The sequence below is a fragment of the Triturus cristatus genome, chromosome 8 (assembly GCF_964204655.1).
Source record: "Triturus cristatus chromosome 8, aTriCri1.1, whole genome shotgun sequence".
Taxonomy (NCBI): domain Eukaryota; kingdom Metazoa; phylum Chordata; class Amphibia; order Caudata; family Salamandridae; genus Triturus; species Triturus cristatus.
The window spans coordinates 133,556,977-133,582,622 of record NC_140591.1 but is presented as its reverse complement, the minus strand read 5'-3'; the positions used below and the strand labels follow the sequence as shown (position 1 = coordinate 133,582,622).

General features: G+C 45.3%; 1 protein-coding gene across 2 annotated transcripts in view; it reads right to left on the bottom strand.

Moving 5' to 3' along the window:
- The window catches only part of LSAMP (limbic system associated membrane protein), a 1,027,936-nt gene that overhangs the window by 373,145 nt on the left and 629,145 nt on the right, over positions 1-25,646 (bottom strand). For both annotated transcript variants that reach the window (XM_085621152.1, XM_085621151.1), the window contains exon 3: positions 14,438-14,563. In XM_085621152.1, coding sequence (XP_085477278.1) covers positions 14,438-14,563 — 126 coding nt within the window. The remainder of the gene's footprint in view (positions 1-14,437; positions 14,564-25,646) is intronic.

Here is a 25,646-nt window from a genome sequence, read left to right as displayed (position 1 = left end):
ACAAGGCCTCATCACCAGCTGACTGGATTACAGCCATGCCCCCTATGTAGGAAACGCTGCCTACTTTCTACAGAGACTTCAGACCATACAGAACGCCGCAGCCAGACTCATCCTCGGCCTTCCCTGACAAACCCACATCACACCTCACCTCAGGAAACTCTACTGGCTCCCCGTACAGAAGAGTTGTCAATTCAAGCTGCTGACGCACACAGACAAGGTTCTACACAACCAAGGACCCGCCTACATTAACCACCGCCTGAAATTCCACCAACCATCGAGTAGAATACACTCCGTTTCCCTTTCACTTGCCCATACTCCCAACATCTACCGAAGCAGAAGTGGAGGACGCTCCTTCTCTCACATCCCAACAAAGACCTGGAGCAGCCTCCCCACACACCTCCGGACCATCACCTCACTTTCGGAATTCCGAATGGCCCTCAAGTCCTGGCTGTTTGAATAAGCCTCCAGGCTTGCATGTGCCTCTATACCCTATTGGGTGATTAGCTGTGCTTTATAAATCCAGATTGATTGATTGATCGATCGCTCTTCCTCCGAAGACAACTTTCCAATCATTCTCCTCCTGTGAGTCAATAACAGTTTGTAGCACTTCTGACAAAGGCACAGTAAATAACATTTATTCCTAATACCCAATTTAATGATGCTTAACTAACACCACCCAATGGCCGACGGCTACATTGGCCTTGTTGTGATTAAAGCTTGTGATCTATAAATGTCAGCGGCACGCGTGTAACACACACACCAAGCCATCACTGCCACTGTATAATGACCGGAGAACATCTCTGGCCCTCACTCACCGCAGCCACCTGTCCACATACAAAAAATCTTTCCATCAAAGCACCAACCCCTGCATGTTTGACCTGGACAAGGAAACCATACAATCAATATAGGAGGGCGAGCCAACAAATTTAGAGGGAGAGCCGAGCCAGAGCAGAGCCAAGGGCCTGGCTCGGATCTTGGAGCCAGTGCGCGAGCCGAGCCCTGAAAATGTTGGCTATGTAAATCACACAACAAACTTCACGTAAAATATGATAAAGTCGCTTCAAAGTTAAAAAAAAGTGTATATCTTTTACATCTGAATCTTTGACATTAATATGTCACATTATATCAGTGCACTGAGAAGTACCTATTAAAAATGGTAGTTTTTAAACTGAACCATTAGTGCACTAAGGCAAGACAACTGTCATGTAAACCCTTTACGTGGCCCAGATTATGAAAGAGGAACATTATAGCCTATTCAATCACACACCTTATCTTGTTGTCTTTGTACAACTGGTATTCTGAACTCACATATTTGAAAGGGTTTACATATGTGATAATGAAGAAACCCTTTTTTTCTGATTAAACATAATATTTGCCTAAGATCACACAATTTAAGCAGGTACGCCTCAATTTATCCAGGCTTCCTGGTTTCTCTTTATACAAATCATCTAGGAAATTAGTTTCTATTTGTTTTTCCTTATCTTAAGGCTTTGTTTTTACCTCTTTGTGGATTTTTCTGCAGTAGCGTGAACGCGACACAAAGCCATTGGAATGCTTTACATGAGCACCAGTTGCATGACACAAGGTGAATTTGCATTGTTTACAGGCACAGGGAGATTAAGTGATTTGCCCATAATCACAGGATGTTGAGGCGATGCCAAGACTGGAACCTGGTTGGAGGGAGAGTGGCAGACAAGCCACATGAAAGCTCAGCTCGTAATGGACTCGAAGTTCCAACAGGACCTCTGGCTGAGTCAGAGCCTGGCCCGAGCTTTCAGTGGCTCGCCCACCTCTAACAATCAGTCCAGAGTAGTTGCAGCAGAGTTCTAAGCCGGGACACTCACGAGTAGCAGTGCGCGTAATACATTTATATAACATAACATAACATTGAAATGATAAACTTGCGCGAATACACTGACACTTAACAACCCTGAAGATGAGGTACGTAATGGCAACCAAGGATGTCCATCTCCATGGATTAGAATTCAAGGGACAAGGCTCCCTCTCAACAATTCAACCTCTTTCTTAGCAGCACACATGGGGCACATTGAGATACACTGCTGGACCCCTAACTCTCATGATGAATTCCAAGCTCCCCTTAGCAGGGTGAATAATACAATTTTCAACCTGTCTTCTGCAGGATCCTGTATTTTACAGGACGTTCATAGCAGGCAGGACGTTATTGATGCATGGCTCAAACCATACACCAAACGTGTGCAACGTTGTGTCTTCAATCCAACAAATTACTCTTCTTCAACAGAGACAAACCAAATAGGATCAGGTACTAATGTCTCTGCTCTAGGATTTATTATGGGATACAAAGACGCACATCTTGGATACACCAGAAGAGATCATGATTTCGATTGACTTGCAGTTTGGAAGTGTAGTGTTGCTGTTCAACCAGCCTGCATTGTGCATAGTTGAAAGCAGTACTTTTTCAAGATGGCTGCCACGTTCAATCAGAAAACAGTGAACAACTTCTAATTTGGTCAATTTGAACGAGGGATATACTGTGGCGGCCCAGCCAACTTCCCCTGCTGCATAATTTGACCTCCTTTTTCCAATGTAGCCAAACTCAGGATGTTGTTTAAACAATAGTTGTGATTGGTCGCATCAAACACATACCTGTCAACTTCTTTCCTCAAGAATGTGGCTAAAGTCAGGAATTTAAGAGGGGGATCCCATTTAGTTCAATGGAAAATTAACACTTTTTTGGAGGGCGATAAAAAATGCAGGTGAGTCCACTAAAGTCTATGAAGGTATTTAGTTTGTTAGGTTGAACAGAAGAAAAATGAGGGTGACACCAAATGCAGGTGAGTTGACAGGCATGAAACAGCTTTACTAGGACTTAAACCTTTGATCTCCTGGTTACACAAATATCTAGAACAGACACAGAGCTATTATGAACCTCACGGTTCATCTAATAGTGAAGATGAGCAGATACAATGTCCTGATGAAGGCGCCATAGTATCAGGTCTGCCAACTTTAATAAAGCAGAGAGTTTTGGGGTGGGCGGGGATGGTTGGTGGGGCCCACAGCCAGTTTATGTTTTACACTGTAACGATGGGCGTCTGAGGGGGTGGAGCCATGAAAGGGGCCTTTGCTTCCTGCAGAGACCTATTATGCTCCCCGGGAAACAAAAAACATTATTGGAGGCTGTCCCTGATGTCCTGGGGAGGTTGCTAAACAGCCGCCGTGGACATCAGTTCTGCATTGCACTCACAAAGGAGATCGAAGTTGTTTTTGGTTCATATTGATTGAAACCACATGATATTGGCTCTACACTGGGTGACCGTGTGAAAGAAGCTGATATCGTGTGGCACGTGGTGCCGCCGTGTGAGTTGGCAGGTCTGTGGTAAAGAGGGAGCTAAATTCAAATATGCCTGAGGTGTTATTCTGAATTTGGGTCCTCCCCTCTCCTGCCGCCGTGGCAGAGTGTGGCAGTGCTCAGATCTTCCGCATGTCAAACATCTCGGAGCACCTGCTGCTAGTGTCACGCTGTCACTGTCAGCTCGCCGAGGCTCCGGCAAGTCGCTTGCGAAGCAGCGATGCAGGCTGGAATTAGCCATGACACCTCAGATACTTCAACGTATCACCGACCACCTCTAAGCAGTAGACAACCTTTCTCCTGCCTTTTCTGAAAAGTGTCAACAGTCAAAGGTGTGCATCGCTCAGCGGGGCACCAACATCTCCTTGGAAATGTACAGACACGGTGTCTGCTTTTAAGCCTCTAATAACCTACGGAACGTTACCTGGCCTCAATGTGTCATGGCGGCAGGTGGTGTCCGACAGTTGCAACCGTAGGAGCTTTTATTAATGTCATTGCCATTTCGTCCGCGCATTGACATATGTATAGATCTGACATTGTGTTGGTTGGTCGAGAGAATGAGCGAGTGCAAGAGTGAATAAGTGCAGTTTCGAAAGTAGGTCTGACCACGACAAGTTTGTCTTCTGGAGAAATGATGGACATTCGCCACTCTTGACTGCGTCTGTGCATTAAGTGCCAGAGCATAGTCCAGAATATTACCTATGGAAATGAAGCACTGCCATAGGATGGGTGGCGGTGTGAGGTCAGAGAGATGGCCTGTGATGCAATTATAGTCTAGGAGCATTAGCACTATTATTTAATCTATCCCTTATGTACGCCTTAATATTACCAACATACTATGCTTACACACATACATTCATAAGGTCTTATTTCTTTTATGTTTTTCATTTATTGATTTTTAATCTGTAATTTTGGAATCCTGAACAAAAAGCCACCACTCTTCATGGCCCTGTTCCCATAGGCCAACTTTAGGTTTGGTTTTGAGTATGGCTATGCTCTTGGGTGGAGATGGTAAAATAAAAGAAGGATTGTTTTAACTAAGTCATTCATTTACTTGCATAGGACACACTGTGACCTCAATTAGCTCTGGGCGCTCCAGTCCACTTGGCACATGGTGGTTGAAGGTGTGTTGATTTTAATTAGCGCCCTCCTTCTACAGTGGTGAGCCAAATACACAGACCATTGTTCAGGAACAATAAGCTACTTTACAAAATATTTAGCATAAGAACTCTATGTCTGCCCATAGTATCAAACCCCATAGGATTGTAACCTGTAATGAGGAATGATTCATTCCATGTTGACCGCTCCGCACAAATAATTTTGGGACTTTTTGCTTCGCTATTAACAATACAATTACAAATGTATAACCCCCTTTGACAATAAATAGCCTTTTTCAAAAGATGAATGATCTCAATCTTTTTTAGGAAGCTCAACTAGTGCTGCCAAAATATTTTCAATTCTTTTGAACTTATCAAATAGACATAAGAAGTATCAAAGGTAGGGTGAAAAGAGGGTCTATAAAAGTGGCAGAAAATGACAGAAGCAAAAATATTTATACAAAAAATGCAGGTTTCACAAACGTGGTTGAATCAGCGATTTGCAATAGCTGACAAATAGATTTACTTTGCGGCCTGTACAGTCAATACCCAACTAGTACGTGACTATTTTGGTAAGTATGGTCAATAGTTAATGGAAAGGTCGACGTTTCGGCCGTTGTGTCTTCAATTGCTGCAGACCATCATCAGGAGGTCTTAATACTTTACCACACTCATGACTGATCATGTACAAATATTGTATACAGAACTGGAAAGCCTACAATACTATGGAAGCCAATCTGATTATTCCGCACTTTAATGCTTTAAAGCACTTTGTACTTTTTCATCTTTTCTTAGCATGTCACGGAGTCATAAGGACATAAGAGCATATGGAATCAGGAAGAAGCTATTTCATCCTCTGGGAAGCCGAATGGTTATAAAAACTGCTCCAGTGCTTGGACTATGACGTCTGCGTAACCAGGTTCATATGGGGGATGTTTGGTTGGCCTTTAGTTTGTGACTCCATCTCTGTGTAAAGCTAATACTCTCCATTGTAGTTTAATTTTCCTCATACTTCGTGGCTTAGTTGATGACCAGCAAGACACTGAGTGATTGGCAGAGCCACAGAGTACCTCAAGAACACATTGAAGGTAAATTGTCAGAATAGGACTCTCACAATTAAGGGAGACACCAGCTTCAGCACTAATCAGTAAGAGAACCAGACGACGAAGAATATCATTCATTATAAATGCCACCAAAATAGGAAAGTATCTATTAGAACACAATGGCGCAACCCCAAACTTACAGGCATTCCGCCATATGGTGAGGACACACCACTACTGATTCTGCACCATCACCTTTGGAAGGTTTATGGCGTGCGTGGATGCCCGGGAGCGTACAACATAGTGCCGGCGCCACGCCACATTTTCAGGATACATAATGGCACCTGGAAACCAGTGCAACTGATGATCAGTGGGGTACCATAATTAATACTGGAGTTAGTATTAGCATTACTGAAAGTAGGGGCAGTTATAGATATAGTTTACACCCACCACTGCACAAATTTACACCTTAAGGCCCTCATAAGAAGAACAAAGAACAACAGCAGCTCTACGACAACAACCCGTCTAGGGAGGAGCCTAAAGAGCCCGCACATGGCCTGTCCTGGACTTGGAATCAGGGTGAGGAGCCGTCCTCTGACGGGGCATGTCATCTTGTGTGTGTGTGTCCCTTTTTTATACCAACATAAAAATGTCAGGCACAAGATCATTGGTTGAGCTTGTGGTATGACCCCAACGGCAGCCACTAATCATGGGGTGAGCACCTTTCCAGGTGTGACTATGTGTTTAAGTAGAGAGGACAAACCTTGGCACCCCTAAAATAAGCGTCTCCCAGATAGTCACTGATAACAGAAAATGCTCTCTACCGGGATACGCTGCACGGATATGTATCGAGTCTGGACATCCCGCAAATTGGGATCTCTATTGAGTTTATGGTTATACAAATGTTGTAGCTGATAATAATTTTTGTGTATCTTCTTATGTTCTGCAGTCTTCATAAGCCTTGTGCTGACAATTACCAGTTAATGACCGGTGACCACAAGAGGCTCCAAATTACAGAGGGGCAGCACGTGCGGCTTATGGGACAGTGGGGGAGTCGTTGGTGTATATTACACACCCCAATCCGGCATAACATTCCCTCCCAAACTCTGACGCAATTCCTAGTGGTGTGGTCTCCACACAAGGCTGTAGGCTTGTCATCTCCCAGTCATCATCCAAGAACTTCAAGAACTTAGTAGGTTTAACTTTTAAGGCTGGAAGCTAGGACTATGTCTCTTCCCTTCTCTTATTTTCTAGTTTCGATCTCTGTATAAATGTATTTCCACTTCCATAAGAAGATAAAAACACCATCTTGTACTTGTAAGCCATTCTGAACCTATTCAGTGTACCATATGGCTTTAGTGCAAATTCCTTAATAATTTTCTTGCATTAGACTTTTGACATGTTGGATGTTATATTAATTTGTAGTACTGATTTATTTTGCATTAAATTGTTTAAGGATTTAGAAAGGTCTCATTTATACACTGCTATATTTCCTTTTGTATTACTTTTAAATATATTATCTGTGCAGACGTCTGTAGATGAATTTAATTGTATCATGTTTTGACTGCTCCATTTGCCTAAAAAAAATGTGCTCTTAAAAAATAAATATGTTTTACCATTATATTGAACCATAACTCGCCTTCAAACTGGTCAAGGACCAATAGCTCCCGAATTGTTCCATCCACGTCAGGCACGCTTAGCTTACTCAAACCAGCTTTTATTCTTTGCATTCTGGGACTAGTAGTTTTATTTTTGATGTAAGCCACATATGTCAGAATACAAGAAAGCAAGACTGGATGCTACTCAGGCCTGGCACAGAACAGCTGTAGATAGATCACTGCAGGTCCAGCCTTCCCATGGGGTCCATCATTTTTGAGGAACAATAACTAGCCTTTCTTACGGGTAAACAATGACATGGCATTAGCATGAGATCAGTGCTTAATTTGAGCCCCTGGTTTCCGGTGTTCAGCACCCACCAGTGCTTCTCATGAGCATCACTTTACGGTAGGCATGGGGAGATTAAGTGATTTGCCAAGAATCACAGGATGTTGAGCTGACGCCGAGAGTAGACTCGAACCTGTTCTCCAGCTCCGAAGTCAGCTGCTCTGGCCATTATGCCACATCCTCGCTCCACTTTCATGGTTAGTAGTTGGTTCTGTTTTAGGCAGCCCGAACAGGAGAAATGGGCTGGTAAAAGCTGCCTCCTGACGAGAGCCCCGGCACTTATATTTTTTACAAATTAACCGCTGCGTGAGACAAAAGTTAAACCGGAATGGCCATCGGCTTATGAAGGGGCATGTTTATAGAACTCCATGTCAAAAAAATAACCGATTTCCAGTCATAACTTTTATTTTTTGCAGTGCATTATGGGAATTGTAGATTTGGTGTGTTTCAGTTGAACTAATTCCACAAACATGTCTGAAAGCAATGCTTTATGAAAGAGAACTCTGGGGCTGGAAAAGTCAAGTGCTACTGGCATTGAGTGCATCTTGGTTTCAAAGATAAATGGGGCTCAGGGTCATTCAGGGGTCACTGTGTCTCCCCCGATAAAGAGCTGCATGGATCTCCAGAAACTGGAGATCTAGATAAGATGAACATGCATGAGACACTGGACACCTTTACACAACTGAACTCCATGTCATTGGAACATCAAGACTCTGATCCTGGACTTTCATTTAACAAATTATTGTAATTTGGTACTGGAGTACAACTGGGGCAGCTTAAATCATCCAAGACTACAACTCCCAGGGTACTTGTAGCCTTTATTATGTAATGAGATGTTTAGGACCAAAAACGTGGACTGGATGAGCTACTCACGCATGGTCCTTGGAAACGAGAGAGCTGTGGCATAAAGCGGGACCACCCTATAGAGACAAGAGTTTAGGATAGGCGAGCATTGTCCTTGCTCTTGGTAGCAAAAGTTCAAAGACATTGCAGATTCACAAGGAAAAGTTGTTTTAGAGGTTGTCAGCAGGAATGGACTACTGTCTGACACCCTGCAGTTGTATCTGGTCGGGGCACCACTAAAAGGTTAAAGTTTGTTGAGGGAAGCAGCGAGGTGTTTTTTCCATGGAGGTGATAGGGGGTTTTACTCAGAGGGGGTGGCAATGTCAGGCAGTGCATTTTGAAGGTGACCCTGGCAAGGGGATTCATTGGAGGCTCCAGAGTTCGTTAGCTCAAACAGATTTGACCTTTGACAATTTGAGGTTTTTTGAAGCATTTGATGCTGGTATGCGGTGTGTCCACATATGGGTCACTGATGAAGTCCAGGTTTGGCCAGCGTAGGTTGAGGCAAACCAGAACCAGGTAAGAACATCAGGATGTCCAATTAACATAACATTGAATTTAGTAAATTTGAGTAGAATTTATTTACATAGCCTGGGGTTGTTTGAAAATCTGCATTGAATCCGGCCTTCCTTTACCTACATTGGAAATGCCTCTTGCAGCCTAACAATGAGTATGTAATCCCAGACGTTGGTTGTTAGTGTGAAAAGGGCAGGATTCTACTTACCTGTTTTAGTTAGAAGGGAAGGGACTGGACCACTGCCCCTATTTGTGAGCTCAGCCTGAGATCAGCATTCCAAATTACTTGCAGATAGTTTTATTTTATAAAGTGACGAGATAGAGTCTTCAAAGAAGGCAAAGTTAGACAGAGTCATCTTTTCTAGGCAATGTTCCGGACTTGGTACCAAACAGTTTAGTCCATCATTTGTGAATCCATCGCTCCCAGTTCAGTGAAGATAGTGAAAGCTAGCCTTCATTGTCTTTGACACATATTCCAGAATGTGTGCAAGATTTCAGTTTGTGGCTGAGAAGACGTCCCTTACAGACGTCATATAAATAATGAACATTTGGAGGAGTAGAGGTGATCCCTGAGTGACACTGCGGATCACTGTACCAGAAGCACGGGTTTGGTCTTACAGCTTCAAACTCTGGGCCCGATTCACAGAACTAACTTAAGACAAAATCCTAAACTTACTACCATTTTGGTATTCACAGAAGGCACTTACTCATTTCGGTATTCACAGAAGTTAGGACTCCTAACTTTAGGACTCCTAAATGCCTTCTGTGAATACCGAAAGTCTTAAAGTTAGGATTTTTCTCAGTTTAGGAGTAGTAAAGTTAGGACTCCTAACTTTAGGACTCCTAATACCGAAAGTCTTAAAGTTAGGATTTTTCTCAGTTTAGGAGTAGTAAAGTTAGGATTCCTGACTTCTGTGAATACCAAAATGAGTAAGTGCCTTCAGAGAATATCAAAATGGTAATAAGTTTAGGATTTTGTCTTAAGTTAGTTCTGTGAATCGGGGCCATTGTTTTCATTCATAGAGGGATGATTGGAAATCATTTGAGGGAAGAAGAGAGAGAGGCATTAACCACAGCTTGGAGGTGATGCAGGAACCTGGTGTGACTCACCCGTGGAATAATGAGGCCTGGTCTATGTAATGTCTTTGATGAGCAGGCGAGCCCGCTTCGAGTTTGGGGCAGATTCCACATCATAGACAGAACCCTGATCGACATTTATGGAAGATGGAGCTCTGAAGAATACTGATTTAACCCTTAGTAACTTACAAGAAAGAGAGCAGAGACACAACGACGATGCGGGCCTCCACAACGAGTGCAGAGGCCCTTTGTGACTCAAACCCCAAATGTTTTACCATGTTTGTGGCAATGCCTTTTTATAAGAGGCGTTCCCTTGGGTATCATGAATGGCAACTGCGATACATTACCGATGGGTTTTTAAGAGACGCGGAAGACAATCCTCTTCTCTAGCACTGTTTTAGGAGGTGATTCAATGAGCACTCAGAGAGACAACGAATACTTGAGACCCGCTGGATGCTCTCATCTTCTCAAGTAAACTCCTACTCCAACGCATTAAATGTCTCGAGAGGATTGGTGGGGAAAATGTAGGCTCCAGTAGGCATGGTGTTGATGCGAAGATGTTGGCTCCGGTAGGCATGGTGTTGATGGGGTGGACATATCCTTACCCCCGTGCTTAATCTGTAAAAATATAAATGCTGAGGTCCAAGGTATCGCTTAGGCGGGCACCACAGCTTGCATCATGCACTGCACGATTGCCTTTCACGATTTTGTGACTGCCAGGAAACCCTCCTGGGTGTTTGTGACAGAAACTTGGGCCTCAGACTCGTCTGGTCATGATTTATTGATGGCGATTCCTGAAGGCTATGCGTTGCATAGACTTGACAGAACTAGACGTATGGGGGGCGGGCTAGTAATTCTTTATAAAGCTTCCTTTGCCTGTAGTATTAAAGCCCTGTCTGAGCCCTCTGACTCCTTTGAGGCTATGTACTTTTCTATTTCCTGTTCCCCTTCGGTATCCTTTACAGGCATCCTTATTTATAGACCTCCTGAACCCAGATCCAACTTCAGCTGTGAGCTCTTTAGAATTTTGGAACCCTATTTTGGTAAACTCCATCTTACCATACTAGGGGACTTAAATTTTCATCTGGATGACCTGGGGTCTAAAGATACGCTTTCCTTGGTGGACTCGCTGGACGCGTGTGGCTTTACTCAATTGGTGAACGGCCCAATCCATCGGGCTGGCCATATACTAGACAGGGTGTTTACTAACGACCCGAGACTCTCGGTTGGTCCCCCCCTGCCTCTGGTCTGGTCTGACCATTTGGCAGTGCCTCTAGAATTAGCATCTTCCCCTGCAGGTGCGCCTAAGCTGAGCTCCATCAACAGAGAACCCAAAAGGAGCTATAGGAATATTACCAACGAATCCCTTGCTCCGTTTATAGGGTGTATCTCGTATTCATCTACCAGGGAAGCTGGTGAGGCTGCACAAGAGCTCGCTAATTCTATCACTAGAGCTGTAGATGTGCTAGCCCCTGCATCCCTTCGGTACTCAGCAAGGCGTAAACCTTCAGCTCCCTGGTTCACTGAGCCGTTAAGGCTCCTGAGGCAGAGCTGCAGGAGACAGGAGAGAAGATGGCGAAAATCCTGGGACCCCACTGAAGGAGAGGCACACAAACGTCTGCTGCGGGAATACAAGGTCAGGGTGATAAAGGAAAAGCAGGAGTTTTTCTCCAACCTTACCACATCCCTTACTTCATCTAAGGAACTTTTTAAGATTGTGGACTCCCTATGTTCCCTACAAGTGCCTGATCCAGTTGTGGGCTCCCAGGAGTTGTGTAATAAAATCTCAGAGTTTTTCCATAATAAAATTGAGGATATCTATCTTGCTCTGGAAACACAGAGGAGTACCCTGGGGGCTCACTCTCCCTTGGCCCTCGCAAAATTGGAGTCCTGGACCAGAGATCTCACTAAGACCCTCACCCATTTCCCGCCGCTTTCCCTTGAGGAGCTTGATCTTCTGTTGGACAGGACTAAGTCGGCCTCTCCTTCGGACCCTTGTCCCCTGAAAGTGCTGAAAGCATGTAGGGACACCCTACTACCGCCGCTGATGGAGGTGATGAATGGTGCATTATAAATTGGATTTCATTCATTCACGTGCCAATGCTGCCAAATGCCTGTACTAATGGCCTAGACTTGCAGCTTTATTATTTTTTTTGTGTATATTAAATTGCTGAACCAAGGTGTTCTGCTAAAAATTGGCAGACGGTGAGACCTTGTGGTGGACTGTCATAAAAAGTGCTGGTGTTAAGAAATAAGTTCCACTTGCAGGGAACCCGCAAACACTGGCACAAATTAAGCACTGCTTGCCCCTCTCTCTGGTAAGATACAGTGCTCTCACCTGTGGGGGGATTGCCACCATGAGCAGCAGCGCTGTGGTTTCAACATGGCTACTCCTGCGGGGGTCTCTCCAATTACCAGCGACTTTCAGAGAAGCGCAGGATGATAAATTATTCACCTACGCTGCATGGGTTCCTCGGCAAAAATCGTAACCCTAATACATATTCTAGCACTTTCTTCAGCTCCCAGCAATTTCATTCACCAGATGACTGCTCTCGAGGACCAGGATGCGACTGAGGCGCCGCAATATCTTTTGAGTGTTTCTGGGTCAAGAAGAAGGCCTGGACAGCGTATTTGTGTCGATCGCAGATCACCTGTGCTGGACTGACCATCCACACCAGAGAAGTGGTCAGTGGTCCCTTCTGTAGACCATGTAGCAATCTGCCCTTTACCTGAGCCAGCTCAATCCTATCGCTTCCCCACTCTGGTTGAAAAACATACTATGCTTCCAATTAAATAGCCCCAAATTGCCTTCCATGGTCTTGTGGAGAAGGTGATAGAATGTATAAAGCAGGCACAAACTCAGGGGAAGAAAGAGGGAGAGAGTTAAAAGGGAAAGATGAATGGTGGGATGAGAGAGGTTGGAGTGAGCACATCTGCTGGTATATGTGAGTTAAACCCTATATTTGTCCCATGTACCAAAATAGTTCTCTTGTACAGAGCTTCTCTTCACATACTCGGACTGTAACATGAATACATAGAGAAGGATAGCAGCAAGGAAGTATGGACAGAAGGGAAAGAGCAGTGCTTAATTTGTAAAAACAAAAACAAAAAGGAGGCCACTGCAGCTTTCTCCACCTATTGCCCCTGCCAGTGCTGCCAATGACAATTCAGACTATTCCAGGGCCCCAACGCTATATGAATGGCTTTGGAGGCAGCTATTAGTCATTGTTAATATATATGCTATTAATAATAAACTGTTGTTCTGCTCATCTCTAAATTAGACAGACAGTGCCACCATGTGGCAGCTGTCAGAAGTGCTCTGGTGTTGACAATTAAGTGGCGGTGCTGAGCCCCGGAAACCACCGGCTCAAATTAAGCACTGGGAAGTAGAAAGGGAAAGAGTGGGCATGGGATGAAGGGGGTGGGATTTGGATTGGGAAGGTGGAGTAAGGGCTGGTGTATGGAAGGACAGGTGGAGGGAGGCAGTGGTAAAGCAAGCGAGGAATGTAGAACGGATGTCAGGGATGCGTGACTTTTGAGGAGAAAGAGAAAGAGCGAGTCAGAATGGGAAGATGAAATCAATAAACAGGGGAAGAGAAGGGAAAAGCAGGGCGGGTAAGGGGAAGGGAAGAGAATGGAAGGGTCAGGAAGGGAGAGTCAAGGCAGGGAAGAGAAGAACAGGGAAAGGCAGGGCAGGACAGGGAAGGGAAGAGCAAGGAAAGATAGGGAATGGCAAGGCAGGCCAGGGAAGGAGAGGAGAGGCGAGGAGAGGACAGAAGAGGAGAGGGGAGGGGAGGATAGGGGAGGGGAGGGAAGGGAGGGGAGGGAAGGGGTTTGCTTAGATGGCTAGATGGTTGGACTGACCCATGCAAACATAAGCCAGCCTCGTAAGTGTTCTTCGTCCCGAGGGCTGCGGACCCTCCCCTCCCTGTAAACCCTTTCACGTGCCCTCACCCTAGCCCGGCTTCTACAGAGCTGTGCCCTACTTAGTCTTTCGTTTGCCTAATTGCCGGCTCCAAGGCGCGAGCATCAGTGAGTTGTTCTGCCTCTCACCAGCATCAAATATTAATGCATTAAATGTGGCACTAATGTGAGAGCTGGATTCCCCAGCCGCAGCACTCTGCCGGGGGTCCTACAGGCTGACGCAACCACACTGACGGGAAGGTGGGGTATGTGCGGTGTGTATTTTTACTACCACTTTGGACAGCACTGTTCTCTTTAATGTGGGTGTTTGGGTGAATAATGTGTACAGCTTGCTGTGTCTGCATCTCTGCCTTCCTTTAGACATATTTTGCTGGTCCCCACAATAGAGCAAAGTGGCAAGTAGGCTTTTCATTGCTGGGCAAGCATTTCATCCTCTTTCCATTTCCATGGCATCGACACACATTTTGTGGCATGTAAAAAGTTAATATCAACAAAATTCACCAACATGAGAAGGTGCAATGTGCACAAGTATGAGAAAGCACAATTTGCTTGGCCCATTTAGGCAAACAGCGAGAGAGACCTGTTGACTGGCAGCTTTGCACCACAGAAGAGACACAACCACAGCTCCTTAGCCACAAACACACCTTGGACCGGAATATGGACCATACCTTTTGGGGTCAGGTGTCTCCAGGTGATGACCGGCTCGGGGCGCCCGTTGGCCATGCACACCAGGGTCACATTGCTGCCTTCGTTCACAGTGATGTCCGAGGAGATGTTGGAGATCTTTGGTGGCACTGTCAAGAGAGGAAGAAGCCAGGTCAGACACATCTCCAGGAGGAACAGCCAGTCACACAGAGGTACCTCAACCAGACTGAACAGACACCCCGCGTCATCCTTGGAGAGTAACAGCACACCCAGGCACGAGGCCTCATTACCCACACCTGTGAGGTCATTTAGACCCTGCCAACAGGGCACAAATGGGCAGGAACTACATTTGTGTCATTTTAATTTGACTTACATATGTCGTAATTAACACCACTGTGCCAAGAATAATATACAATAAGTCAACACCAGTATTTTGCCTTTGATGCATCCATATTCCTTGGATGACCTAGATGCTAAAATTACCTTTAAAATGTCAAGGGCAGTATTTTATCAAAATTGCTTGTCTTATCCACATGCCATGGTTGTCCTCTCTTATGCCAACATTTACTTTCCGCATCCCAGTATCATTTCACCGGTGCCTCATATACCAAGAATAAACTCTTGTGTATCAGCATTTTGCGATAGGTACCCTATGTGCCAAGAATTACTTCCCATATGCCAGCTCCAGCATTTTAGCTTTGTGCATTCCTAATGCCAAATATGCAAGCACCCTTAGGCCCAGAATAACCTTTAGTGTCTCACTATATTCACTCACTCACACTCATCAATGACGCTCACTCATATTCACTCACTTGCATTCACTCATACTTTTACTCTCACTCAGTCCCACTTATTTTGGCCCACTCATTCTCACTCACCATTCCATTCACTCACACTTATTCTCACTCACTTTCCTGTCGTTTACTTCACTCACACACTCGTCTTCAGGCCTGCTTACATTCACTATCACTCTTCGACTCTCACTCACTTTCACTCACTCATATTTTTCTCTCACATTTTCACCTAGTCTGTCTCACTTGTCCTGACTCACTCATTCTCACTAAGTTAGATTCACTTTCCCCTATTCTCACTTACTTTCCTACCAATTTCATTGTCACTCACACTCACGTCCAATCACTCACACAGGGCCTTCGATAGAGGTAGCGCCCGCTCAACTGAAGGCACAGACATCCCTGACTACCTGAACCCTGGTGGGGGTCTCCAGGTATGGTGGGTGAGTCTCCTCCAGGGGAACGGTAGCCACAGCCTCCGCGGATCTCACGGGCTGCCTGCCCTACTCTAAGTGAGGCTCAAAGAGGTCACTGCGCAAAGCAAAACATACTTTTGTGTTAAGTAACTTTGACTCCTGCTTATCAAAGGTAAATGGTTGATTACAAAACCTCCCTGGCGAGCTGCCTGTTTAGATTTCTATTTTCACTAGTGACGTGTACAACGTGATATATAGTCAAAGACCAAGTGTGGGTCCCCCCCCTTTGGAAGTTCATTGAAGCATCACTCAGTCATCCCACTGCCCTCTTTTTCTTCTATACCCCCTGCTTGAGTGTCCCTAAAATGCAAAGAATCGCTGAAATAACAGCATATAGAGCTCTGCAAAAGCTCTAAACGAAATCTATCTCTAGGGGAGGAATGTGTGTGAGACCTGGATGGCGCCCTCTACCGGCTCAAAAGAAAATGACGGCAAGAGACACCCCCCCACCCCCACACACACACCAACGAGAACTGTACAAACTAGGGTCACCGGGTAGCATCCGATCCCGTGCTTAAGGGTGCTTCATGGATCCCCTAGAGAGAGAGCGCTGTTTGTGAGGGATTTGAAGTGAGAAGGCTTGGCGCATGTGTGTGGGTATGGTGCGTGTGTGTGGGTAAAGTGCAAAGAAAGCCCATTTTATCAGCTTGGTGCACAGTAACGTCACCTTTTCGGCGCTCTAGCCACACATGCGCGGCCCATATCTGCTGTGTCAGTGGTCTCCTCCCAGTAAAGGCGGGCCTAGGGGTAGGTTGTAGGACAAAAGAAAGTTGACTTAAAACATAAGACATTTTCAACTTTTCCAGAAATTATTCTTTCTGAACCCAAGTGACATCTTTAAAACGCCTGCTATAAATCATTCACTTAGGGTCAGTTTTAGTTTCTCATAGTGGTCTTTGGTCCTCGGTTATATTCTCCTCTATTTCTTGACTCTTTAGTGACCTTTGACCCTACACACAAGGCGTAGCTGCCAACATATGAGGTTATTTATTCAAGGAGAGGTGCATTTCTTTCTAGCTCATTTTTTCCTGCACCCTTATGTTTTAGACTGGTCTTTCCTTTTAATTGTAAAATGAGATGTCTAGCCATTGTTTACTCAATGTGGTGCACCACTGTGCTTGGTTTTAGAAGTGTGTGTTACCCCAGTACGACGAACGTGAGCACGTGGCAGGCACCCATACCGCCAGTGGACACTGGAAGTCTGACCGAAGACCGAATGTTAATGCGCAAGTCGCTTTCGGCCATTTTGGACCTCCGGGACTAATTCTGCGTCGCAGCAGGAGGTGACATAATTATGTGACAGGAATTGTGGGTGGAAGCAGTGTAGGGCATAAGGCTTGCCTTCCTCGCCTCGCCTGAGCTGCAAACTGTGGGCACTTCATCATGGCAACATTTTGTTTCCTACGTGAACCTCTTTTAGGTAACCTGGCAAGGAGTTATCACTTCTTAAAACATAATGTGGTATTAGCTATTTTCTATTAATATTTTAATCATTATGCTGATGATCTACAAAAGGGACAGATTTAATTAGGTTTTCATTCAGAAATATAAATCACACGTCCAAATAAAACTACACACAGCAAAAATCCTCCTTCTCTAATGTTGCACTTTGTAACAGATAATCATACACAAGTTACATTATTTAGGAATATTAATTGTAGGTCTCTAGAAACAGCACCCACATTTCCTCAAATGTGTCCAACGATTCTCTAAGTTGAAATGATAGTCATTCCAATCAAGCCTGGCGGCTCGTGTCTTCCAGACATCACGCCACATTCAGCCCCGACAGATTTGAGCAGTGCTGGGGCACCAACTTACCCACTTTTATTACATTTTGTAATACGAACAGTTTTTTTGCATCACAAACCCTTCCCTAGCTGCCTACGATATCCCACCTCCAAGTGATAATTTCCCCACTCTTTTTTACTTTACCCACAAGACCTCCTGCCATGTCTAGGAGACTCTCTTTTGCCAATATTATTGAGTTCTTATGACAGCGTTCTAGATGTTGTAGCTTTCCACACCCAGCCAGCTCCTCGGGCAATCGTTGCGCTGAATGTCTCAGATTTCACAAATCATCTTTGATTAGTTTATACATTTTCTTTTCTGATTTTGGCAAACTCTATTTCTTTTGCAGTATTTTAAAGTACCCACTCTCCATGCCTTACTTTTTACAAGAATAATTCTCCTCTTTCAATTCATTCCTACAATTTATTTCTGTTAATCTTGGTACATGATTCCCCCATAATCCTCTCTCTCCCAGCCTGACACTTGTTTGATCCAAACTGCACTTTCTGTTTGTAAAGATAGGGGGAGTCCTTGACCAGGGTGTGTATTACAGATGCGGTGCACTTCACTGTCGGTGCTTTAAATGGGTGCACGAAGAGCAGACTGGGACAGTGACCCCTATCACACTGTTTGCACTATTCCTAGTGAAGGAGTGAACTCACGCCTGCACTGGGTTGTGTACTAGTGAAAGGCCAACTGGCTGTTTGAAGCCGCTGGCGCACCCTTCACTGTGCGGGCAGGAGCCGGCCTGCATTTTACCGGGGATCAGAGAGTCTACACAGGGATGCTGGGAGGGGTGGGTTTGTTAAGTGAGATTGTGGGCATGTTGCACTTTGTTACCGCCATCTTGTTTTTGCAGACTGCAGTTTATGGGTGTTGAAGATTACTCATCTGCGGCTATGGGCTGGGGTATTACTTGCAACTTTTAGGGTCACGGAGCCCTTGGTCTGGCTCTGGTGGTTCCCCTATGGCCCTTAGGATGGAGAGTCACTCTTGAAGTGTCCAGTTGTGGTCAACCAGATGCGTCCCTAATGTGTGCTTGAAGGTGGTATTAAGTATTTAATAAGTTACTATCTTATAGGTTCCTGTGGTAGATGGATTATGTTAAATGTACTGTGAAATATCAGTGCAAGCCTTCAAGATATTTGTAAATTTTTTCATGCATTAAATTTACCAGTGTGTGTAAGGATATGAGTTGCCAGAGATGTCTTTGGGTGGGAGTCCCTGTGCATGCAGTCCTGCCAACCTAAAAATATGTTTTACCGTGTGAGGAGGGGACAGGGTATAGTGCAAAATACCTAAAACGTATTGCGACCCACACCATTGTCCCCAACCCCTACAGAAAATATAACAAGCATTGGCATAGCCAATAGGTCTCGCCTTTGGGACCTTATAAGTGTTTAGCCATGCAACAGTTGCATAACTAAATACTCATAAGGTCCCAAAAGCGAGACCTATTGGCTATGCAAAGCGGCCCTGAGGCCGCGAAAGTGAAAGTGATCGCAATCGCGATCACGATCAAACATCAAAGTGGCCGTGCGGCCGTGAAAGTGAAAGTAATCGCGGTAAAGCGTGGCACGCGCGCACGCGCACATGCACTGTAGCTCTAGGCTGGCCTGGTAGCACTTTTTGGAGCCCTCTCAATAAGTCTCGCCAGACCAGCGCATGCGCTGGGTCAGGCGAGACCTAAAAACATCGGGTTGAGAAATGTCACCGATGTCCTGGGGTGTTTTCACACCCCTTAATGGACATCTGCTGTTCACAGCTTCCAAAGATGAGCTGGAAAACCACTCTGTGAAGGGGTTTCCAGCTCGCCTTTCATGCCCCGTCTGATATCAGCTCCTCACCAGGAGACCATGAGACCGAAGCCGATATCGATTGACATATATTGGCACTGTGCTGAGTTGGCAGGGTTCTGCATGCACACCCTTCCCACACACTATTTATTGTGTCATTGTGTTCCCTCAGGAGGAGCGCTTTCTTATTGGCTGCTACAGACAAGTACAGTGGGGATCTTTAGAACCATAATATCTTTCCTGGAAGGAGACCTCACTCCGAGCTCAAACATCCAGTTTTCTAAAGACTCACAAAATACTTTGCACTCTCTTTGGAAACTTATCGTTTAAAGGGCGCAGTGAAAACTCAAGCCACATATTTTGTATACATTGCTTGTATGTCTGTACACTGATCTGGTCTGAGGCCCCCTCCCAGGGGTAAAGGCGCTTTAGAAAATGAATCCTAGCGTGCGACTGTGACCTGCCACACACTTCAATAGTGCAGTTTCATTATCCCGCCATTACTGCGGCTGCCTGCGCTGCTTGTGCGAGAAATGTGTCCCACGAGCCTTGAACCCGGCATTGGAATAAAGGCCAAGGTTAAAGTTATATAGAAATGTATACATATAGACTTGATCAGTGGTGGGCCGGCTCGGGGGAAATCAGCAACAGTGTCCAAAGCTCATTCTAATTGTGATTCATTGTGCGAATAAGTTGAGAGAAATCCGACCTCACTTTTCCCAGAACGTTACACATCTGGATTCTGAGTCCATTGCATACCATTTTCCACTCTAAAAGCTACAGTATCGTGGATGATGCTCAAACAAACCATCCACACAAGATGGCGGCCGAAAAAAGACAGGGGCAGAATACTTCACCTGTAGTACAAGGGTGGGGATTGGACATTTATGGAATGAATCTGATTGTCACAAGGCCTTTGAGTATTTCTGACATTGACTTACTGATTTGCCAATGTTAGCAGTAAGGAGATTACATGGTCTTATGATGACATCACACAACTAAACATTCTTATTACACAAGAAAATCTAGCTTGCATTATGACATCCCACATTCAAATATGTTAACTTTACAGAGAAGAGGACTGGAGAGCCTGACTTGCACTATGACATCACTACATTTGAACGGTACTGAGAAGTCTACAAATGAGCAACACGTATTATAACATCACAGAATCAAACGTTTTACCACAATCAGAGGAACATCACGTGAAGTATGACATCACACACTCAAACAGAGGAGCCTTGCATGCATTATGATGTCAAACAATCAAGCACTCTAAATGTACAGAAAGGAGGCAGTTGCTTTTAACTGTAGGCTGACAGCTGTTTGAAATGTGACTATGACATCACATTGTACAAGAGTTTGACTCTATCGGAAACGGTAGAGAGTAGCCTTGTGTGTACTATGACATCACACGACCTAACACACTATGTGTATGGAGAAGGGTTGGGGAGTGGAGTTGGCCTAACAGCTAGGGCAGTCGACCTCAAATCTGGGGAACTGGGTTCGAGTCTCAGCAATGACACTGAACATTCTGTGATTCTGGGCAAATCACTAAACCTCCCCGTGCCTAACAACAATGAATGTGTCCTCATGTAACGCAACTGGTGCTATGTAAATCGCTCTGATACCCGATTCGGGTCAAGTTTGCGCTATATAAAACTCCGTAAAAAAAAAAAAAAAGGGATTGGGGCACATTCACATGTACTGTGAAGTCATGCAATCCAGTCTTGCGACAGTAAGGAGAGAAGCACAAAAGAACATCACATATATGACATCAATGAAATATTCTAACTGCATGAAGGAGGGCACAGGACAGCATCACGTGTGCTGTGATATTGATGAATATAATATTACAACTGTACGGATAAATAGGTAAGGGTACAGAGGAGTTACACGTGTGTTGATATCACCGAATCAAACAGCCTACATGTATTAAGGGCTTGGGTGCATCGCGTGTGTTAGGACACAGACAAAAATTACATGCTATATGTACAGATATAATAACATAGGAGTTTAACGTGTACAGAGATCACACGGTCAAACATTATAACTACATGCGGAAGGGTACGGGAGACCCGAACTAGACTATGGTGTCACCGAAGCCAACAATGAAATCATCTACAAGAGATCATGGTTAGTGTTATGGCACAGCACAACGTAACGGTTTGATTGGTTGGTGAATATGACACGTACTATGGCATCATTCAATGTAACGTTCTAATTGAATCTCCATGGTTCTATCACAACACACATTCCATCATCCTAACTACAGTGCGGAGGGCTGTTGAATCAATGCACACTGCCATGAGCAGCGCTTACATTCTGTAACCCGTAAATGCCATCTTGTCTTGACATTACTAAACCTGTTGACCGCCAAGGAAAGGACGGTACTTGTCCCATGAATGTGTGAATGTCGAAAACTGCTGTCAAGGGCCGAACTGGCCGTAGCGGGCAGCGGGCATTTCCCGGGTTAGTGGGAGGGGTGGGTACCGGGTTTGTGTCCGTAGGGGGCAGTTTGGTCACTGGGGGCTGGTTTTGCAGCGGTGCTTATTGCTAGCACCGCCCGCTCCCAGGGCCGGTGGAGCAGCAATCTGCCAGGGCTGGCTGCTGTCCAAGTAGATGAATTGTCTTTGCACAGATACATTTAAAGGACGCCTGCTGCCAGTTTATCCAGCTCGTGTCAACTCAACCTTGGCTTTCACTTGCCAATTAGAGAAATAAAATGTAAAGATAAGGCCTGGGCCGAGTTTGTGGAGTTCTCTGCAAAGTGAGCAAAAAACTCTGTCGCACTACCCAGAGTTCCGCATGCGATGGGGTGTGTTTGGTCATGCCGCTTGCATTGATTTTCAGCGCCGGGTGTTTGTCCTGCGCTGTAAGATCAGCGCAAATGGCACCATGCGCAGCGCAAGAGGGCGCTGCTTCTTTTCTTGCTGCTCGAGTAGATTTTCTACCCGAGCGGCAGCTTTCTTAATGCAAACAGAAGGTTTCTCAATGCGAGCGTCCGCGACCATTTGCGACTGCCTGCGTTGAGAAATCTAACTGCCCTGTTGAGAAATATTGCCGGGAGGAGAATTTTCCTCGCTCGCCAACTTGACGTTGGCGAGTGCGAATGAGGAAAAAAACTCTGCTACGCTGAGTTTTTCGGAACTCCGTGTGCTCCAAAAGAGTGGGGAGTTTGGAAAACTCCGCAAACGGAGCGGAGATCACCGCACAAGCCTAGTAAAGATACCTGGTTCCTTCTAGAGGCTTCTTAAATATGGTTATAAATGCACGTCAGCTTCCCTCTTGGAGCTTAACTCCATGGCAAATACGGAATGGAATTCCTGCTCGATTTTTCTGTGATGAAAACATTTAATAAATGCATTTGTTGAAGCAGCCGAGCAGTACCGAAGTTTTGTTCTACAGATTACAGATTAAACTAACATTTACTATGGCATCACTGAAAATAACATTAAAATACATGGGAATCTGCAATCCCTGCATAAAGGCACATCTCTTCAGGTCACGGAGTAGCTGTTTAAAGCAACAAACATGATTATTTTCTCCATTCCTTGTTTAATTATAAAAAAAAATTAAATCCTTCTTCGCGTTTCCATACATTCTGAGTTACTGGAACTTTTTTTTTTTTTTAAATGACTTGTATTGAAACGTTTCTAATATCTTTTTTCAACAAATAACGAACAGGTTTTTGATGTGTTTAATCTTGCACAAATGTTCTATTTTCATTCTTCTTGTTTGCAGTGGTTTGTGGGAAAGGTGATGTGTGACAATATATTTACTGGGATAAAGTACCCCCTGCGTTACATGATAAGAATATTGCAAGACACTCCGGAGTTCCGTAACCTTATACCGGAATTAAGCCTTCAGCCTTGTACCTCTATATGACTATGGAACTCCTCAGTGACCTGCAATATCCTTATAATGTACTGCAGAGGGCACTTTAACCCTTATATAATTGGACATTAGAAGTACAGGTGCCGCTCCCTTGTACTATTAAGTCACTTTGTGGAAATTTAGCTCGCAAACTGAACATTATCTGCGCCATCTTGCCCCTCCCCAGCACCACGCGCAACGAATGCACGGCCGCCATTTTAGGCACCCCGCTCTCTCCGCTCACTCTCGACCGCCAGCGTTTTCCCTTGGCGCTGCAAGCATCCCCCGCGCGCCGGCCACCCCCGCTCTCTCATACAGGCCATAAACCCTCTCCTTCTGCGCGACCCTGCTACGGAACCACTTCCAACCGACAACCCATACATGGTCATGCCTCTCCTTTGATAACCCCCTTCCTCTGCGCCCCATTGTCTGAACTGGTCCCAGGCCATCACCTAGCCCTGCGGATGCAGTTTACTGCCCCTACTGTAAGGGAAACACCCCACATCAAAGGGATTACAGTAGATCAAAGCCCCTACCCCCTGAGACCCGGCCAATTGCACACACCCCGGGAATTAGCGGAATTCCCCGCTGCGCGATAGCCATCTCCCACTGCGGGTAGGGTGGGAACTTCTACTGTATCTATGTGTGGGATCGGATCTGAACCGGGGCTCCAGGGGATATTCCCCCGTACTTCAAAAGAATCTCAAGAATGTACTATGTGTAATAAAGCAATAAACCAGTGTATAAGAGACCAGGTCTCAGAGATGCGGTTAGAGCACCTCGTGACGATACCTTGCTGTCTGATCTGATGTGTTCTGCTCCGACGGAATAAAACCTTGTTTCCTGCCTTCCAGTCTCCGGCGCCTGCCTCTTTTATTGGTAAATTATCGAGTGGTATGAGAGGCGATTATCGCCGGGCAAATACTTGGAAGGTTATCGACTGAAACTGCCGCTACCATTTAACAATTGGCGTCCCAAACGTGGGGCCCATCAGCGACACGTGGATCCAGTGGGAGAGGTCCCGACGACAGAGTGAACGACTGCAACGATCGGGAGAGCTCCTGCCCAATAGACCCTCGTCTGGCAGCCGATCATCCGAACTTCACTGGTTCCGAGCAGACCTCTCTCGAGTGATCTACGGTCCTGACTGGGAACCATCAGGAGTGCCGCGGCAAATACGGAGAATAGAGGACGATCGGGCGCTGGAGGCGGAAGACGAGAAACTGTCCATGCGGTCCGGGTAAGGTCGTGAAACACGACAAAAGTGCGAAATAATTGATTGATTGTTTGAATACTAGTATTGCTCATTGATTGTTCTTTTTGAGATATTCGCTGTCTACAAACGGGGAGGAGTAGAAATACTCTCTCTCTCTCCCTTTGCAGATAGTGAAGGGTAGGTAACGCAGACTTTTGTCCCCATTGAAACCCGTCGTGCCTATCTTTATCTCCCCATTGATTGATTGTCCGAACATTGATTGTTTTGAAGAATAGTGCTTTTTGAGATATTCTCTGTTTGCAAATAACGTAGAATAGGAATATTCTGTCTAGTCTTTGCAAATAGTGAAGGGTAGGTAACGCAGACTTTTGTCCCCATTGAAACCCGTCGTGCCTATCTTTATCTCCCCATTGATTGATTGATTGATTGTCCGAACACTAGTTGTTCGATATTGGTTCTTTGGAGGTATTCTCTGCTTACAAATAACGAGGAATAGAGATATTCTGTCTAGTCTTTGCAAGCAGTGAAAAGATAGGTAGTGCTGACTTTTGTCCCCGTTGAAACCCGTCATGCCTATCTTCTCCCCACTGATTGGTAGTTGGTTCTGCCCGGACCGCTTATTAGAGGTGAACCACCCGGCTCCACTGGAAGGCACCCCTAATAAGGACATGTTCACTAAATATGGACTAGTCGCCGTGGCTTATAGCAAGCTGTGGCATAAATATACCAAGAAGGAGCCCGAAAGTCAGTGGCCACTGATGGGATCCTTCGACGACCGCAAGATAGAAGCGCTAGAAGTAGCTCTGCGTAGCAATAAGACAACGCCTACTATGCTTGACAGTATTGGCATGTGGCGCAAAGAAGCGACGCAACGGAAAAAGAGGGAAGAAGTAAAAGCAGAAAAGGAATTACGAAAGGCAGCTCACCTTGCCGCTAAAAAGTTAGAAGAAGACATAAAGGAGAGAAGGGAAACTAAACTAAGACAGGAGCCCGAAACCTCAGACCAGTACGCTGTCAGGACCCCTTCTTTGCTCTACCCTGTGTTGTCCTCCAAGCAGCAAACGAATGACGAATTACTGTTAGGTCCCCCGACCATTTACATGCCCCCTCCGTATGCACCCTCCCAATCAGTAGTGCAACACCCACAACCCCCGAACACGAACGAAAGCAGTACAGGGGCCTCGGCCCTCACGGCCTCCGCGCCGGCTGAGCCTCTTGTACTGAACCCAACGTCGGCTACAACGCTAGATGACCATGAGATGAGAAAGAACGATTCCACCAGAATGAAT